We start from the raw sequence: 15,304 nt of genomic DNA on the forward strand, positions 1-15,304 counted from the left end.
TACAGTCATGTTGGATGTATAGTTTTATTACCTGCGTATTATTTTCGTGGGGTTAAAATTTCGTGGTTTTCATATACTAGCCTGTTTCAAGGACATTATATTTCACTGATTTTTGATTTTTTCCTATCTATATCATACCAAATTTATGTTTTCGTAGGGATTTAATTTCGTGGATTTTTGGTATCCACGAAATAAACAAAATGTAATGTCACACGAAAATTTGTGATTGTACAGTATTACTTATAGTAAGTTTCTCCCCAAAACGTTGTTACTATGTAATTTCATGTACTTCGATAAATGAAATCGTTTTTCTTTCCGAAGTCAAAAACGTGGTAATTGGTGGAGGCACACATTTGATGATCTTTCCCATTTAGAACACCATATGCATTATAAGCCTACCATTTGATATGCTATTCAAATTAACCTTCCTTGGAGGTCCGTAGTCCGTCATTCGATTTGGCTGAAACAATTCTTGTTAACGCTTCTTATCAGAAAGTACTCGAGGGATCTTTCTCAAATTACACACGCACGTTCCTCACGGTACCTTATTACGCAAATCGAATTTTGAGGCTGGTTGGAAAACAGGAAGGCTATCGGACAGCCGTCTTGAATTTGGACAGTTCAAGTTTGTTTTCCCTATTTCTCAAGAAGTACTGGATATCTTCATAACATTTTATAGGTTGATTTTCATAAGTCGTAAATTGTACATGTCTCATTGTTAGACATTAATTACTGTGCTAGTAAATAGGTCCAATGACAACCTCACCTTGACAGAACAATGTCATACACAGCAATATGAAGCTTTGATAAAAAGGGGCCACAAGGTACATAGATACTGTTTGCATGGCTCAATCCAACAGATAAAAGTAAAGAAAAGATCAATCCGAAATAGGTCATATGAAGATGGTACGATGGTGGCACCAAGATACCTCCGAAATCTCTTGTTAATTTTTCTGGGTTTTTTTGGTGCGCAAAGGTCAATTCCAATTGAAGTTGTATCAAAATTTAGATATAAAGCAATCTGAATTTTGGTTGATCTTTTTTTAATGTAAGCTGTCTATACCAACGATCAAATTTTGTCCGCCTTATATATAGCTAACTGATTTCTGGTAAATTGTTACCAAAATGTTTAATCATTGTTAATTTTCCTACAAGTTCATTAAATAGAGCAACTTGATATGCACCCTTTAATCTTGAGGAATTCTTGGAATTTGTGAAGAAAATATAAGATTTGAGATGGAAATAAGATCATGTTTTATTTTTGCAGGTAACCAAGCGTGAATTCACCTCTTACTATGCCGGAGTAAGCGCTTCGATTGACAGCGATGCCTATTTCGACTTAATGATGCGGAACTCGTACAGACTTCCATATTGATGACTACGCATGCTAAAGACATGATCATCTGAACACACCGGCAACCAAGCTTTGTGATGGCGTCACTTTATATGTCTAGAGTAAAGTTTTCACACTGTTATCGATATCAAGAAACAATTGATTTTACAATTCCTTTTTTGGTGAACACACCTTAGTTTACTTTTGTTGTACTTTTGTGTTTTGTCATACTTGATGTAAGGTTCTTCATATAAACATGTATCAATATATAACTTAACTATTCATAACGTACAGATGAACTGTAACTCTCCTATAAGAGCGACGGTAGCCTGGTATTGTTTGAAAACAAAGTGATACATTCGAAGGTGCTTTTTAATTATGGTCTTTCATAAACTGACTGGAGCTTCACAGTCGAGATCCGAGACAGAATATAATGTCTTAACCATAGATCATTATTTATCGAGAAACAAATTTTGTGAAAATATAATTACACATAACTTTGTTTGTTTATTCTTCAATATGTGAAAGTTTTGTTTTATTTTGAAGTTACAGAAAATGTCACTTAAGAGGATGTCGTACATTTGCACCAATATGTTCACCAAACAGTATTAACATACCTGTTTAAATAGAAATTATAGTTATCATTCTCGTATATCAGATTATGGAAATCTCTATGTAAATGTGTTCGTTGTCAACATTGTGAACCCCAACCAAATTGCACTGCATTTCCAAGCATTAAATTTGTGATACCCCAATTAAAACCGGTTTCTTGTCATTTTGTCTGCTAGTTGATTTCAATTTCTTTATTAAATAACTTGAGTTCAATGTTGCAACTCGGACATCTAAGAATTAACTTTCTGCATACATCTTTCTCGTCGTTTTTTATCAGATGAAAGCAACGTTTTCCTCAAGCAGATTTCGTCCTTTAGTCTTTGGACAAGATTATATGTGATTATCAGTCTTTGTATATTATACATGCTTATCAAGTTTCATCAAAAATTGAACAATATTTAGGCATGTTATCTTGTGGAAACTAAAATGTGGACGAAGACCATTCAGTGCGTACTATGCTCATTAATTATGCGCGGATTTTGCTCAACTTCGAACCCAGTCTTTGAATAGTGTACATGCTTACAAGTTTCAATTAAATCAAACGACATTTAAGAATAGGAGATCGAGACTAAAATGTAGCAATTTGAAATAGCATGCCCATTAAAGGACAAAAGTAGTTGCTATATCTTGCCAATATGTAAAAATGTCATTAGATTAAGGCAAAATATTATACATAACCTAAACATTAACCTATCTGAACTCTTCTGTGTGGAAGTAACAATACTTAATTCAGATGAGCAACGAAATAATCTTGGCAGTTCAAAATTGTATTAGATTCAGGAAACGGTTTAGTTGATACTTAATTGATTTGTGTACATTACATATATTTTGATTACATACAATGGTTTTCATATGTTATAACTGACAGTAAGTAAAATGCAAACAAGTTTGAAATATTTTTGGTGGCAATATCTATAGTACAAAATATCGATAATGTGCACAGTACTTAAACTGTACATGTTGCTAATACTGAAGTTCCATTCTTTTGGAACTTGATAGGGCTTATCATTGTTTGTTTTCTATTCTAAATACATTATTTTGTAACAAATACTGAAACTATAGTAACTAAACATATGTACAATTGAAACTATTATACATGTAATTCCTATCCTATACAATGTTGTAACTGTATTGGATGGATACAATGTAGTACATTGCAGTAAATACAATATGTGTAGTAGGTAATGCATGTATACATGCGAAACTTTAAAGTGCTTATAACTGAATGTCTTATTCTAAATATTATTTGTGGTAATTAGTACTGAATGTACACATGTGAAGATTAAACGTGTTCATATTGTTAATACATCAAAGTTAGAACTATGCACATGTATATGTGTGGATGCGAGCATGTGCGTATGCAACCACGCTTGAGTGAGTGCAGGTATGTGTACCTGGATATATATTACTAATAATAAGAGTGAAGCATCTTTATTCATAACATAATATTGCAGTGAAGGTGTCCCAGTTTCAAAGATTTTAATTGCCTGTAAATATGTTTGGGAGAGGAATTTGCAAAGGTTCTAAGCATATTTTCCAATCCCTCTGAAATTACAGGTATATAATTACCTAGCTTGATTATTGAATCAAATACTGTTTAGATTAAAGTTATCATGTGGAAACCAAAGTGTGTAAACAGACATGACGATATCCATTCTATAGAACGTCTCATCAACATTTTGGATAAGCGTAAAAAATAAAATTTAAATATGAAACCTAAACTAAAACGTGACACAGAACAAAAGCCAAGTTTGGTTTGACATGTATGCACACTACATGTATGTTTTATGCTGGTATTACGATGGCCGACAAGAGCCTGACAAAAAGATGTGAATTTTCATATCTTTTGTACCATGTTACACTTTTATATGGTACACAAAGATATGAAAATTCAAATCTTTGTGTACCATGTAAAAGTGTACCATGGTACATAAAGATTATAAACAACTTTACAAAAAAAACTCTTTACTTTCGCATGTTTAAGTACCAACAGCCGATATCAGCCGGCAAAATGATTTGAATTTTCATATCTTTCTGTACCGTGGCACACTTTTGCCCGGTACAAAAAGATATGAAAGCTTCTCTCCTTTTAGTACCGCGTTACACTTTATTCGTTTCTTTTTATACCACCTACGGTAAAAATAAATATGAAAAAAGTGTACCACTAGAGGATCGGAATGTTGTCATCGGACACTATGACCAGATCTGACCCCGAATAGTGAAGCCCTCATTACAACGTCGAAACAAGTCTTGAAGTTCATTAATCACATCTGATGAAAAACAGAGTTAGTTGCAACTGTGTAAGTATTGGGGCCTTGACAGGGTTTCCAAAAGGGATGAAGGACATCTGCATATTTTTGTCATTTCCCTTGTTTTGATAGATGTCAAGATTATAAAAGAAACGTACAACTAGCTCATCGTATTTCCCCATTTTTTTTTATAAAAAGGTAGACTATTTATCCTTCAAAGTAAGTAAGATTTCCTCTTTTGTCCCCTTGTCCCCTACGGACCCCGTCGGCGTTTTCAACTGATTTGGAGTTTCTTTCAATTGAGAAGTTGAAGCAGATAGAAAACATTAGAAATGAAATTGTTAGAAAAATATTCCAGAATGACTTCCTTTTTTACATAAAACTTTTATAAAATTCGATACAGGATATTGAATAGTTGATTTCAATGTAAATGAGTAAGTAATAGTTTGGTAGCTGATTTGGTGTAATCAAAATAGCAGACATTCCGTGCGATAACATTTCATTTTATGTGATGACAGCATTATCAGGTTGTAATTTGTCATACTTGATAAACTTTACGTCTGATGGTTTCACATGTTTCTGTACCATGGCTGTTTTCGGCCGTTATTTTGGTACAGAAAGATACAGATTTTATTTCTGCTTTCATATCTTTGTGTACCATGGTACACTTTTACATGGTACACAAATATTTGAATTTTAATATCTTTGTGTACCATATAAAAGTGTACCATGGTACAAAAAGATATGAAAATTCATATATTTGTGTCAGGCTCTTGTCGGCCATCGTACACAATACTTGGGTCACAGAAACAAAGTAAACCTCTTCCACATGTAAAACATCAACATAAAGGAATCACAAAGTGATTATTTTTTTAATTTCTGTTTTATTGATTTACAGTTGTATCAAATACAACGACGAGGACGTTCTCAGCTAACAACTAATCATAATTATTGTTTAGCATTGGATACAATATCACTGTAAAGTCAAATAGAATAAAATACCACAACGTCAAGTAGAAAACCCTAGCGATAACAATAGGGCGCATATTCAGGGAAACCCTGATAATTGGGACTTTACCAATCATGGATATTGGAATGTAACTACTGACTTTAGGGGTGTTAATAATACCATTTAATAGGTAAAGGAACAAATCATTCATCAACAACAAACTCATTCCGTCCTAACGTCGAACGCTGGTTGTTTCCATGGTGATGACCGGCTATACAAGCTGTCTTCGTTTCACCAACTCTGTAATTACATCAAGACGTTGAAATATGTTTAAAATTAGCACATTTATGATTGTAGACGGAAAGGAGAGAAATCGGTATGTATTTTGTTTCCATATTTATTCGACTATTCGGAAATAATAGAACCTTAAACATTCCCATTTAGAAATGACGGCGAGTGATAGACGAGGTTCCTGCACTCGGTAATGCCCAATGCTGATACAACGTGTCCACAGAAAATTTCAAGCAAGATAAATAATGGAGGAGACTCCCTTCAAGATGCACACGTCTAAAACAATGTGTCACAGCATTTACAATAAGAACAAAGGGTACCACAGCTCTAAAACACATAGACAACATCTTGACACAAAGTCAATTCAAAAAGACAACAAGAGGAGAGATCAAATAAAAGGGGAGAGCATCATGAACTTCCATGAAAATCTGGAGGAAAAACCAGATGTTCCGGAAATGTAGTCGTTTCCTGTGACACCCTTCATGACGTCACATCATATACAGGAATTTGTGTCACGTTCAAATTACTCCACAAAACACTGAACTCTCATAGTAGACATTCAGGTCTTAATGACAACCGTACTCTTTCATAAAAGTAGATTACATTAAGACCACGTTAACTCATGAATGTTATTTTTATTTATCTCGAATCGTATTAACAAACTTCATTATTTGCTTCACGATATTCAAACCAACTTTTCGAAAAAATATGTAGTGGAGTATTTTAAATTTCTTCTTTTGAATTTTTCAAAAATTTCATTTCAAGTTTTTATAGTCTTATACAACGAGTTCCACCGATATATTAATGTGTGTGCACTTAGCTTTTTTTTAATTCTGCAAGAGTAAATACATGATGTTAGATTATTAAAACAAATTTGATGTATTTGATACATAACAAAACTCGTATGAAAAACGCATTGGCGGCCAGGTCGTCCTGTCAACCAATTATTCAGTTCCGCAACTATATTGAAATAGCTTTTATCAATTTACCTATTAACTTGGTGTAGTTCCTTTTGCATTCCTTTAAAGCGAGGTAGAGTTGTCGGATTGTAGCTTCGTCTTTAAACGTTTCCACCCATTGTCCTAGTAGATATTTGATCAAATCCAAGGCTTTGCTGCGATCCATTTCTGCCAATTCTATAGTTTCTATGGTAATGTTAAGCTCTACGAATACAATAAAATACGCTTTAAGGATGATCATTGATATGTCCGATATTTCTTCCTCTAATGGACGTGAATTCTGAATACTAGCAGGAATTCCAAGATCTGGAAAAGAAAAATAATCCCGTTAGAAGATAATGAGACTACCTTTACCTTCTGTCAATATTCCTGCTTATTATGTTTATCTTTGACTAATTACATTAATCGTTTTATATACCGAAACGACAACATAAATTAAGATAATAACTGCGATAATCTAAAGATTTCTTACAAAAGTATTCCCTATACTTCTCTTTTATGGCAATTTTTTCAGACAAGTTTAGTAAGAGAAATGTAGTTTGTAATGCTTCATAGAAAATATTGCAATACCTTCTGGAGATATTCTATCATTTTTAAGTTGTGTGATGTCTTCAAACAGTCCAGTCAGATCAAGTCCGCAGAATTCAAACGCATTTTTCACTTGCATAAAGTTTGCTTTATTCCCAAATTCGTCTTTCCATGCAAACGTGATCCTGGCTAGCACAGAAAGAAAGTCCAGTCGTTGTCCATGCTCAAACTGTTCTCGGAGTTGTTGAACTCTGACCTCGTTCATACCAATGATACCAAAGAACAAAGTATACGTATTGCCCACATACTTTGCAATTCTAATTACTTCCCTTGGCGTTGGGCATCTTTTCAGAAGAGTACGTTCAGACTGCGGAACTGGTTTTAACAAAAATACACATTGGTGATTAGATATTACGATGTTGCTACGATGCAATACTGTATACGGTTATGGAAACTTCCGCCAAGCCAAACTTTCATCCTATGCTGGTAAAATCCATATTTGCCCAGTGTTACTTTCGCCCTTCATATTCGATTGCTATGCGTATTATGTTGTTTACTAATGTTCGCTTTAATGATAAATTTGCATTCATTACAAAGGACGAAAAAACGAAAAATTTCCTGCGGCGAAAATTTCGCAGTTTACACTACAGTAATCATTATAGTTTATTTCAGAAAGGTTCGACTGCAATGACCAATATAAAGGTTCAGCAACAGTGTATTGGTTTTCTGGAAATTCAAATATTGAAGCTAATATCCCTTACCGTTTTGGCAATACCAGCTAATTATTATGACCTAGTCAAAACATGTATATTCTATATTAGTTTTTGCTCATTGTATTATTGGTGAAACTTTTAATTGGTAAAAAATAGTAAAAAAAATTAGCAGAACTCCAGTACTCCATTATGAGAATTTTAAAAGCAGAAATTGACAAAAAATCAGGAATCTCTGATATAGATTTCATGTGCTTATTGATAGGTAGATTAATACAATATTACCAAAACTCCGATAACCATTACATTTTCTGTTATCGACCTCGAGCTTCTGACAATTTTGTATTTATTTGCCTATGAGACTGGCATAACTGTGCTCTGTTGCTCCAAAATATGAGTAAACTCGCGTCCTGAAACATAACAATATTACCTAGATAACTATATCAATTCAACAATATTTTGATTTTTTTTTTTCCAATGAAGTTGAAAATGCTGGATTTGCTTGTTTAACTTGCGTTTTGAATAACATCGAAAAATTGAAATACCATTTACCTGACAGGGAGGACTTGGCCATCTGTAAACAACAAAAGGTGGGAATGTTTTTAATATAGCAAATATTAGTTTTCGGGCAAACAGATCGAAAATATGACCGAGCAAATAATTTAAGTTTTACCGTATAATTTTAAATTAAACATTTAAGTAGATGAAGATGATTTATCAACTTTCAATTCCCGACTAATATGTCGCATTCTTCCAACAAAATCAACCGTTTATTACCGTGAAACCTCGGTATCTTTATAACATACGGATTTAAGCATGTCTTGTTGTAAGCCTTACCTGCTTTCGTACAGTGAACCAGACAGCCGTATCCGTTGACCGTCTAGACATTGATTTTACCTGTGTAGTCGTCAATACTTTTACCATACTCTCATCATTCTTCACCTGGAAGTCATCGCTGACATAATAGTCAAATCTTAGGTGACCTTGGTGGGATCGTTTCATTGTTGCCTGAATAATTGTTTCTAAAATGACTCGAACCATGTAACCGTCCCCCTCTTCCACTTTCTTTACAACATTAGAAAATAAAGTAACTTTTATCTGAGAGTCTTTGCAATGTAGAGCCATATTCCATCGAACACTTATTGCAAAACATGCCAGTCCTTGTTGTAGATATAGGTTGTCGTTTTGGTCGGACAGTCGAAGCACCTCAAAGCGGTGTATGCAAGAAGCCAAAATCTTGTTGTATACAGCGGGAGGAATGAAACGTTCACGAAACTCGAAACAAAGTGTTCGTGATTTGATGGTTCCCTTCTGTTCTAGTAATGGTCTAATATGATTAGGGTTCGGTTCATCAAGCAAGCACGGCACGATGAAATAGTCTACACACGTCTCGTCCTCTTTCGGAAGTGGCTTAACAATCAGCTCGAGACGGTCGAGGTAAAGCAATATGGTGTCTCTAAACTCCATGAACCCCTCTGCATCTCCTTTTGTCCAAACCGCGTCGATAAAAGGTATGGTCAATCGTCTTGTTCTGTCGTATTCCGAGATCAGTTCAGGGTCCAGTCCTTGCTGGCGGAATTTCACAGTGGTCACAATCATTCTGAATGCCTGAATCAACCACTGAGGGTCGAGGATAATCCGGGAATTCGGATTTTCCAATTGGAAACTTAATATGCTTCGTATAACATGAAGATACCTTAGAAAAGTAGAAAAGATATAACAGTTGACATTATTTAATGCTCATTAAGACTTAAAGATCGTAAATCGCTTGATAACAGTTCTGATATAAAATACAAAGACAGTGATATTATTGAAATTATGATTTCGCATATATTACTATATAACATTTATCTTATGTCGTATAATGAATAAGCGTAACGAGGGTTTATTGTCATAGAATTATTCATATTGGTATGTAGGATTATAACAAATATAATGAATTCCTTTTTTTTTTTAATTTTTATAGATCTAAATATCTCATTGAAATTTATAAACTACTCACTCGAGCATTGCAAGAACATCACGTTCATCCAACGGTACCACTAAATTCCTAGCTCTGGCATTGACTTCATCTAAAGTCATGACCTTTACTCCTTGACCTTTCAGAAGCATCAGGTCACGTTCTAGTGTGATCCAGGTAGCGGGAAGAAGCTGTCCCCATTGTGATTGGTGCACAGCCGCCTCGTGTACTAGGTTCCATAGATCATCATAGGCTGACCGAACATTTACTGTACTGTTTTTAATCACAAACTCAACCACGTGTCTGTCAAACGCTGTAGCCACCTGGGGATCACTCTTGATCTTCCTCCTGACCTCTTGCCTGATCGATGTTCTCTGACTCTAAAGACATCAAGATTAGAACCAACAAACCATATATCTGTTGTACCCATTGCAATACTTTACTTTTCTTTACAACCCTTTTTGTATAACTGTTTAAATATCGTCATTTCTTTTTGCCACATTTACAACGTATATAAATGTTCTACTAATTGATCAAGTGAGACCTAATGGTGTTAATGACAGTTAAGACTTCGTCAAATAAATGTCAATATTACAATATTTGTCGTATCATATGGTCATTATATATATATACAACTCGTGAAAACTAGTAAACCCTCAAATATTGAAAAACGTCCAATTTAATATATATATTTTTACTAAAATAATATGTCCATTCAGTAACGTTAATTCCTGTTGGTTATAAGATGTTTATATTATGAGAGGTGATCATTTTAAAAAAAATCAAAATATTTCAACATTATTAAGTATTATTTGGCACTTTTATATAAATCCTTCTAAAATATCAATAATTGTACCTCCTCCACCATATCCAGATGGGTTCCCACTAGAATCACCGGTGGTTGATATCTACTGTTCGCGTCGGAAAAGGTAGACAGGAACTTCAACCAGAAGTAGACACGGTCTGAAATATAATAGCATGAAAGTAAAATGAATGTGCAACTATGAATGCTTAATAACATTGTCGCTTTATAGAATTGATGTCGTGATCATTCCCTGTCATATATTTTTTCTCTTCTTTTTTTATTTATGGTTCTTGTTCGTGACACTAGTTTCTGTAATCACACCTATCTCGCCAAACCTATGGGTTATGTTTTAGTTTAAATTTAAATAAATTTAGTCATTGAATATTATATTTACCTAAAATGGCGTCGTTCTGAAAGCAGTTATGTAAGCTGAAGCAAAGGAGTATAACTGCGTTTGTATTCAGGAAAATATGTTGGAAGTTGGAGAACATCATTTCCCCACCAAAATCAAAGACACTGACATAGGTTTTGTGTCCTCGTTGTCCAAAATCTTCTGTGGGTCCAGATGTCATGACGACGGCTGCCTCTGTGTGAATAGCTGAGGTGGTCATAATAGGGGGCGCGTTAAAGACTGTGTCCGGAGTTAAAGGTGTGGTAGGTGGAGAGGTTACTTCAGGGGGTGTGGTAGGAGTCACCAAAGAGGCTCGTGGGCTCTCAGAAAAAGTACTCGAACTACGATTCACAATGCCCTCTGTGATTGGAGTATCCGGCGGCTTTGTCATCGCACCCAACGCAGTTCCGTCTAAAAATGTAAGCATATCTGTATAACGTACGAAAGGTGCAATCAGTATGTTAATAGAATTATTGAAATATTCTAAGTTCATACATGAAAAGTATAATCAAAATACTGCAAATCGTTGTATTTCGTGACAGATTCGTGGTTCTTGTCATCATATTTGTTCAATGTTATATCAAAATATGTTTTATTTTGAGCTTTTTAAAACTATGTTATATAATGATAGCGTCAACACAAAAGTTTGAAAATTGCACTCAGTGTAGGGACGACTCCAACAGGTACCTTCAGTTGTCGAGGAAGGGTCTGAGAGGAATGAGTCGACAATAACATCTCTGAGCCTCTGGCGAGTAACTTCCTGTTCCATTCCTGGCTGGAGAAGTTTACGTTGTTTGTTGATTCGGTCAATGATGAGCAGATTGAGGAGGACGTCCAGTTGGTTTGTGGGTTTCAATTTGGATACGTCCTGGTCAGTCATCCGTAACATCAGAGTTGTCTTCCCCACACCTTCGTGTCCAAGGAATACCAGACGGATGCAGTAAGAGGTCTCCGTCTTACCTTTAATGGCTTGCTTGTATCTCTCAGCAGATTCGCTCCCCATGCTGCCAAACGTATGAATGTATTGGTGGATGGATCGGTTGTCTAGACGCCTTATCTCCGGAGGCAACCCTGTACAAAAGTTCTAATAGGAATATAACAAACACGAAATGCAATATAGAAAATAAACCGATTTCAATGCAAACAATATGTTAGACCAGACTGCTCTACTACATTGCCGCAGGTAAGCTGTCCCTCTTTTATAAGCAAAACAGCATATTCGAGTGCACGGCTATAGATGCGGTGTTGTGATTGTCTGTTATGGCAACGTTTTTTTCCAAACGGTCATTTAGTGTCATTCCAACCAAGACCATATCAGTAATATATATGATCCTATTGGGGCGGTTTTTAGTTTTTAATGATCCTATGAGGGCGCTTTGTACTGAATGACCCCTGGCGACGTCATAATAATTATAGCTATTCTATAGCTTTAAAACAGTAAAGATTCAAGAAATAGTTAGAATTGTGATGAAATACGTTTAAAAGTAAAAAAAATACCTGATAATCGTTGCTAATCGTAGCCTATGCCCTACCCTAGCAAAGCTGTAATGTATATTTTATTCGCTGCCGGAACAGTAAGATCAAGTAAAAAAACAAGAGGAGCTTGAGAACTAATCACCTGCCGTGTTTTGTCTTCTCCATTTTATATATTCACATAGTTTTTCGTCATCGTTTGCCCAGTCAGTCCATGTAGCCGCGTCCTCGTTCCCCGTACTGTATAGCGCTAGTCCCGGACCCGCGGCCCTACAAAGGGCGTCGAGGATGCCGACGCTATGGCCGCTGTCATCTTTCTCATTGGCTGTCATACAACAACACCAGTGGAGACTGGTCACGGCACCTTCTTTGCTGCCGCGCATAATCAGATGTGTCGTGGTAGGGTGTCTTCGAACCAGTTCTTCTATAAAATCAACGGTCCCACACTGTGAGGCGATATGATATACCGTCATCTGGCGGTCATAATCGAAGAGCTCAAGGCCCTCACTGACCCAGGCGTCTATTTGAGGCATATCACGAAAACGGACAGCGTCCCAAAGTTCTTGGTAGGTCAAGTGAGAGCTGACCTTCTTTTCATTGGCCCTTAATAGAAGGTATAACACTTAGTGTTTTGATGTGAGAACATATTATAAACTGATACTTAAGGTTACAAGGCAGACACAAAATTACAACAGTTTTTACACATTACACGATTGCAAAATTATCACAAAAATAATTTACATTTAGTTAAAGATACATTACCTGTAATAGAGAAAACTTGAAGACGTCTTGAACAATTGTTTTTAACTACGAGTTTTAAGTGAGTATTCAGTCATATCTGACACACTTTGAAAACTTTGGGGAAAAAATATGAAGATACACAGTACTTACATTTTTTAGATTGATCCAATATGATCCTTTTTTAACTACAAAGAAATATCATTTATTATACAGGAAAAACCCAAATAAATAATGCTAAAGAACGTTTTTATTGTGTTATTAAGCTGACAAATCCTATACAAAACTATAGAAAAACATGTCGTTCAAAGTACAGTTAGCTTAAACGAGTCTCTCACGTACTTTTTTTGTGATAATTTCGAAAAGTTTAAAGAAACAATTCTTAGTGTTCATCCATTCATTTTTTAATTAAAGCACGTGCATTTCCTAATGCCTTTATGTGGCTTTAAAACTGTGTAAGTGGTAAATTTGGTTAACTAAGCATATTTCCACAAATGGGACTGCCTCGTTAGGGAAGTATTGTTATCTTTAAAATAAGTTTAAGCCACATCATGTGAAAAAACCCGTTTTAAAGAGTAAAACGGAAATACCTTATCATCTATATAAAATGTACTATTTATAACAAGTAAGACACTTAAAGATATACTGGATTACGGATCAAGATAATCAATAATAAGCGAGGGTTTCCAATACACGTCAGACACCCGACGTACTTGAATGGATATTTAAAACCCTGTCTGTGCCGACATACCGACATTATATTGACGATGAATGACACTGTACAGGAGTTATATTGTACATGTAGTATACCTGTCAATGAAATATTACACTGTCAAACTGCTGAACATCTTTTAACTGGGTTTTAATAGTAATATCCGAAATTGCTATACGTTGTGTACATAATATCCATAGAAATGTGTTTTATATTCTTAAAGTAACGGTAAATGTTCATTTATCTAATTTTAGATAAGTTAATTTACTGGCGTAGAGTCGTCTTCAAGAACAGTTTAAATCATTTGCAGTATTATGCAGTGATCATTATGTCGAGTAAATATACCTAAAATAATACGTCATGATGGAAATGTAAATACGCTGTATTGAAAGATACGACAATATATGTTGTATGTTTACAAGTTATTATTGGTTTCATGATCTCATAATAATATGTGTGCAGGTCTATGTCATAGTTATCAGACGCAGTAACTTTTAAAATCAAAACAGCATGTAAATCTAAACTGTAAAAAATATGAATTCCGCCAGTATAATGACACTATGACTAGAACAATATGGTGTATATAACGTACTGTCTACACGGAGATATGCTAATCAACATGACCATTCGTACCATAAATACAGCTAACCGAAACATGGCATAAATCCTACGTGACATCTAGATCAGTATCTAACAATCATGTCAGGTTTACCATAGCCTTCCAAAAAAATAGCGTCGTCCAGTAGCTACATAAAAGCTTACCTGGTGTGGTCTGTCAATCCAGCCAGTAGCTACATAAAAACTTACCTGATGTGGTCTGTCAATCCGGCCAGTAGCTACATAAAAACATACCTGATGTGGTCTGTTAATCCGGCCAATTGGCCATTCCTTGTTTATTTACTATTCATGTCGCAGCAAGTACTGTAGACTGCCCTAGCGGGGTGTATAGATAAAGAGGAGACAACTAAGGAACCAGAACATTTAATGCTAACACACCCGGTATACGTCTATTCATATATATCTATATACATTGACGGCAGGTAAAATAGGGTATGTATTCTATTCAGATCCCTTCACCGTGCATAGCTATACGACGGTATGGTCATGGCACTTTAATTAGCATTCAACAGGGTCTTGTTAAAATTGGTTGAAAGCAAAAAAGTTGATAAGTAAATAAAAATGGCCCATCCAACGTTCCTTAACTTTTTCAAACACTGACAGAGGGCGATGTAATAAAGAAACATAGACATAGTATATGCAACGAAGTCAAGCATATATTTTCAATGAAAGTGAGACTAAATGCCTTGCAGTTTAAGGTTTATATGTTAATTTAATGTAGACATCTTTTGACGTGTTGTACCCCGCCGAGAGTATCATTGTATCCACATACATAAGATCGTGTTAAACATCGAGGGTAAGGATGCGACTCGAAGGGTAGACAAGTTAGGACAACAATCTTCTGAAATGTTGTAGAATGCACTTGTTCCTGTCGGACATTTATCATTTACTGAAGAGACTTTTCAGGATTCTAGAAAGGACTATACGAATAAATTAACTACATTGTAGGCCCAAGTAATTCTATGCGACTGTTACG

The 15,304-nt window shown here is 35.2% G+C and overlaps 1 protein-coding gene across 3 annotated transcripts; it reads right to left on the reverse strand.

Annotated features, from left to right (window-relative positions):
* Positions 1–5,035: 5,035 nt before the first annotated feature.
* On the reverse strand, positions 5,036–14,647 carry LOC110465638. Of its 3 annotated transcripts, none has more exons than XM_021521595.1 (12): positions 14,563–14,647; positions 13,152–13,186; positions 12,406–12,863; positions 11,475–11,858; positions 10,791–11,198; positions 10,448–10,554; positions 9,634–9,971; positions 8,469–9,327; positions 8,184–8,205; positions 6,964–7,296; positions 6,424–6,699; positions 5,036–5,443 (listed from the first exon to the last, which is right to left on the reverse strand). In XM_021521595.1, coding segments are annotated over exons 2-12 (3,216 nt in total). In that variant the 5' UTR covers positions 13,154–13,186; positions 14,563–14,647; the 3' UTR covers positions 5,036–5,414. The 3 variants fall into 3 exon arrangements, with proteins under 3 accessions (XP_021377270.1, XP_021377271.1, XP_021377272.1); XM_021521596.1 differs by having other exon boundaries at positions 14,518–14,637; XM_021521597.1 differs by lacking the exons at positions 13,152–13,186; positions 14,563–14,647 and having other exon boundaries at positions 11,475–11,871; positions 12,406–12,464.
* Between the last annotated feature and the right edge of the window lie 657 nt (positions 14,648–15,304).

The sequence above is a fragment of the Mizuhopecten yessoensis genome, unplaced genomic scaffold (genome assembly GCF_002113885.1).
Source record: "Mizuhopecten yessoensis strain PY_sf001 unplaced genomic scaffold, ASM211388v2 scaffold11095, whole genome shotgun sequence".
Lineage (NCBI taxonomy): Eukaryota > Metazoa > Mollusca > Bivalvia > Pectinida > Pectinidae > Mizuhopecten > Mizuhopecten yessoensis.